Source organism: Chiloscyllium plagiosum, chromosome 15, assembly GCF_004010195.1.
Source record: "Chiloscyllium plagiosum isolate BGI_BamShark_2017 chromosome 15, ASM401019v2, whole genome shotgun sequence".
Classification (NCBI taxonomy): Eukaryota; Metazoa; Chordata; class Chondrichthyes; order Orectolobiformes; family Hemiscylliidae; genus Chiloscyllium; species Chiloscyllium plagiosum.
This window is the reverse complement of record NC_057724.1, coordinates 48,014,418-48,018,605: the sequence shown is the minus strand read 5'-3', so window position 1 is coordinate 48,018,605 and position 4,188 is coordinate 48,014,418. Positions and strand designations below refer to the sequence as shown.

Genomic DNA, 4,188 nt, shown 5'->3' with positions numbered 1-4,188 from the left:
AAACTTACAAGATAATACATGGCTTGGAAAGGGTGGACGCTAGGAAATTGTTTCCGTTAGGCGAGGAGACTCGGACCCGTGGACACAGCCTTAGAATTAGAGGGGGTAAATTCAGAACAGAAATGCGGAGACATTTCTTCAGCCAGAGAGTGGTGGGCCTGTGGAATTCATTGCCGCAGAGTGCAGTGGAGGCCGGGAAGCTAAATGTCTTCAAGGAGGAGATTGATAATTCCTTGTGACATCAAGAATTTAAGGGCAACGGGGAGAATGCGGGTAAGTGGAGTTGAAATGCCCATCAGCCATGACTGAATGGCGGAGTGGACTCGTTGGGCCGAATGGCCTTACTTCCACTCCTATGTCTTACGTCTTATGACAGTACACAGGTAGTGAAGAGAGTGAATATTTAAGGGGATGGGATGCTGAGCAAACAGGTTGTTTTATATTGGACAGTTCACAAGCTCCTTGAGGAGGGAACTTTATGCACACTGATCATAGTCTCACCATGAGACAAAAGAAACTGATCCAAGCAAAGGAAAGCTAAGTTAACAGAATACATCTGCCCATAAGATGGGAAGAGTTGAAGAATAAGATGGGAAGAGTTGAAGAATAAGTTTGGGAGTTGAAATAAGTTGACACAGTTCTAAAAAGAGAAGGGCTTGAGGAATATGATGGAAGGTGGGCAGAATTATGGAAAAGTAATAGGCTGATTAGGACAGAAACATGAATACAACGATCAATACTGGACATTCAGAACCAAAAGTTCTCAACTTACATCAGAAGAATTGAATACATCAGGCAACAGGAAGTTGAGCAAAGCCCACAATTCATGGAGATTATTCTGCAAAGGTGTCCCTGTCAGTAACAAACGGTTTGTTGATTTAAATTCCCGTACTATTTCAGAGAGCTGAGAAGAAAAAGAAAAATTGTAATAATTGTATAAATACAAGAGTTAAAACAAATTTCAAGAATAATTACATGTATTCAATTAATCACACAACTTACTTTTCAAAGAAATGTGTAAAGATACAATGCCTACCACAGACTAGGATTGCTTAAAGTGTTTACACATAAACTATTCTTGAAACATGGTCACTGTTTTAATGAATAAATGATTTATTGTCACATAATCTAGGAAGATACAAAGAAATGTGTTCTGTTTCTGCAATCTGGCGTCATTTTGAGGTACAAAAGAATTTTAAAAACTTAAATACAAATCATCTTCATTGGCCAGGGTCCCAAACACAGCTCCAGGACCTCTGCAAGGTCCCTGCTCTGGGCCTAACACTGCCAGGAGTCCCCTGTTCTGGGCACTGACACCACTGCAGTCAACAGCCCACTACCACCAAGAGTCCACACTCTGGGCCTATTGCAGCCAGGGATCCCTGCTCCGCGACCATTCCTTGCATCTTTGCATTGGGCCTACAAGTCAGGAGTCACCGCCAACAGCGCTCTGGCCTCTCTGTGATATCGCGAAGATGAAGAAAAGGAAAAAAAGACAAAGGAGAGAAAAAGAATGTGGCCAGCCTGGAGCGGACGGCCTCAGCCTGAATATTACCCATGCTGGCACTACCACCTTGAATCAATGCAAGCAATGTACAAAATGCAGCAGCCAATCTGTGAACTTCAAGCTCCCACAAACAGCAATGTAATAATGATTAGATTTCAATCTATTGTGATGCTGACTTAGAGATAAATACTGGCCAGGACCCTGGGAAGAGCTCCCCTGCTTGTCGCCAGAAGAACCTCTGGTGCTGTGCCGCTTGGCTACTACCAGGGGGTCTGCTGTCATTGTGTGGTATTTTCTTAGCCACAGTAGTTTGTTTTCAACCTCTCTATGGAATCCATCTTTTGTTTTGGCGCCTCACTCTGCTGATCTCCACTTTGCCCTCTCGAAGAGATCACCATAGCTTTTTAGTTCTGGTCAAATGGCTGAGAATCATACTTTGTTTCTGGATATCACTTTCACTCTTGAAGTTTGAAGCACCTCTTCATTTGTTTCATAGTCTGTAGATGGAATCTTTTAGCATACTTCTTAGGATCCACATCATAAAAGCTTCTGATTCCTTCCACAGATCTTTACTTATTGTCTAGATTCCTGAGGACACAGCAAAGTGAACAGAATGTAGCACCTCAAAGATTGCTTTCCACATTTCAAGCTTGTCACTAATAAGTCCTTCACCTTTGCCAGATTATTTCTGATTATCACTGTCCTTCTTCAGACTTTAGTTTTGATTTCTCTCAAACCTTTTTAACATTTGTCCTACACAAAGATCTCTGCTTGTTCCATTTGAATCCAGTTTCCTCCAATGTATTTCTTATGATGACCATTGTTTAATATCTTTTTCAGTTTTTAAATTTAAATTTTACTCTAAGCTTTGAGATTCTGCTTGCTGCATGATATTTTTTCACTTCTTCTGATTTTACAGGTAGTGCTGAGTTTTCGGTACACTGCAAATTTGTTATGTTCCTGCCTCCAAATTTTACCTTTGGAAGAGTCCATTGCTATTGAATATCTGTTCTGTATACTAGCTAATTAATTTTCAGCATTGTCAAATATCTCTTTTCATTTGAAACATGTCTGACTATACAGCTTCTAGTCAGCCTACTAATTCATCCCAATGTGGACTTTGGATAAATCTCATATCTTTGTAACATCAAAGTCACACACTGCAGCAATACATCTATCAGATATTTAATTCTTTATATTTATAGAATATTCTAAAAGACTGTCCTTTGGTTAAATATTCTCTCTTCTCTCTACTCCAAGTCTTTTCATTAATATCTGCTTCAGACTTGTTATTATTTCTTTCTATTATGGTTTTCAAGATCACTGTTGGAATATTGCATGCTATTCTGGTCTCCTTCCTATCGGAAAGATGTTGTGAAACTTGAAAGGGTTCAGAAAAGATTTACAAGGATGTTGCCAGGGTTGGAGGATTTGAGCTACAGGAAGAAGTTGAAAAGGCTGGGGCTGTTTTCCCTGGAGCATCGGAGGCTGAGGGGTGACCTTATGGAGGTTTACAAAATTGTGAGGGGCATGGATAGGGTAAATAGGCAGTCTTTTCCCTGGGGTGGGGGAGTCCAGACCTAGAGGGCATAGGTTTAGGGTGAGAGGGCAAAGATATAAAAGAGACCTAAGGGGCAACTTTTTCATGCAGAGGGTGGTATGTGTATGGAATGCGCTGCCAGAGGAAGTGGTGGAGGCTGGTACAATTGCAACATTTAAGAGGCATTTGGATGGGTATATGAACAGGGAAGGTTTGGAGGGATATAGGCCGGGTGCTGGCAGATGGGACTAGATTGGGTTGGGATATCTGGTCGGCATGGACAGGTTGGACCGAAGGGTCTGTTTCCATGTTGTACATCGCTATGACTTTAAAATGAGATGACTTGTTAAATTTGTGGTCCTAAACTGATTGCACTCAATTGCTTTAGGTTTTTTAGGTATCTTAACAAATAACGAATGTTTCAAGTAACTTTAAACATATCTTTTGAGATATACGTTAATGGAAATTTCTGTTATCTCGTCAATTTTTGCAAGAACTTTCATGTGTTGATGTTATTTCATGCATGTCTGAAGCTGTTCCTGTCTTCATCAATTTCAAAGCATTCTTTACCTCATATCATAATGTTTGGTCATTTGCCTCTATACTTTGAAGGATTCCACAATTTGGATCATTGTACAATTTATGTATATATTCTGTCCATCATTTTGCTCCTCCGTCCCTTTCAAACAATATCTTACCACGTTTATCTTCTATGCACCCATTCTTTGTATTATCTTTTCTTTCTAACAGTCAAAGATTTCATCTCCTAGTCTGTAGCTTTCATGCTATGATATATTTCCTGTTCCTGTACTTCATCAGACATCTTGTTAGACCAGGTAAAAACAATGACTGCAGATGCTGGAAACCAGATTCTGGATCAGTGGTGCTGGGAGAGCACAGCAATTCAGGCAGCATCCGAGGACAGGCAAAATCGACGTTTCGGACAAAAGCCCTTCATCAGGAATAAAGGCAGAGAGCCTGAAGCATGGAGAGATAAGCTAGAGAAGGGTGGGGGTGGGGATAGAGTAGCATAGAGTACAATAGGTCAGTGGGGGAGGAGATGAAGGTGATAGGTCAGGGAGGAGAGGGTGGAGTGGATAGGTGGAAAAGGAGCTGGGCAGGTCGGACAAGTCCGGACAGG

The 4,188-nt window shown here is 41.1% G+C and overlaps 1 protein-coding gene across 2 annotated transcripts in view; it reads right to left on the bottom strand.

The window, feature by feature from the left end:
* Nucleotides 1–4,188, bottom strand: part of smarca1 (SWI/SNF related, matrix associated, actin dependent regulator of chromatin, subfamily a, member 1) — a 113,344-nt gene that overhangs the window by 45,593 nt on the left and 63,563 nt on the right. For both annotated transcript variants that reach the window (XM_043704859.1, XM_043704860.1), the window contains exon 9: nt 773–904. In XM_043704859.1, coding sequence (XP_043560794.1) covers nt 773–904 — 132 coding nt within the window. The remainder of the gene's footprint in view (nt 1–772; nt 905–4,188) is intronic.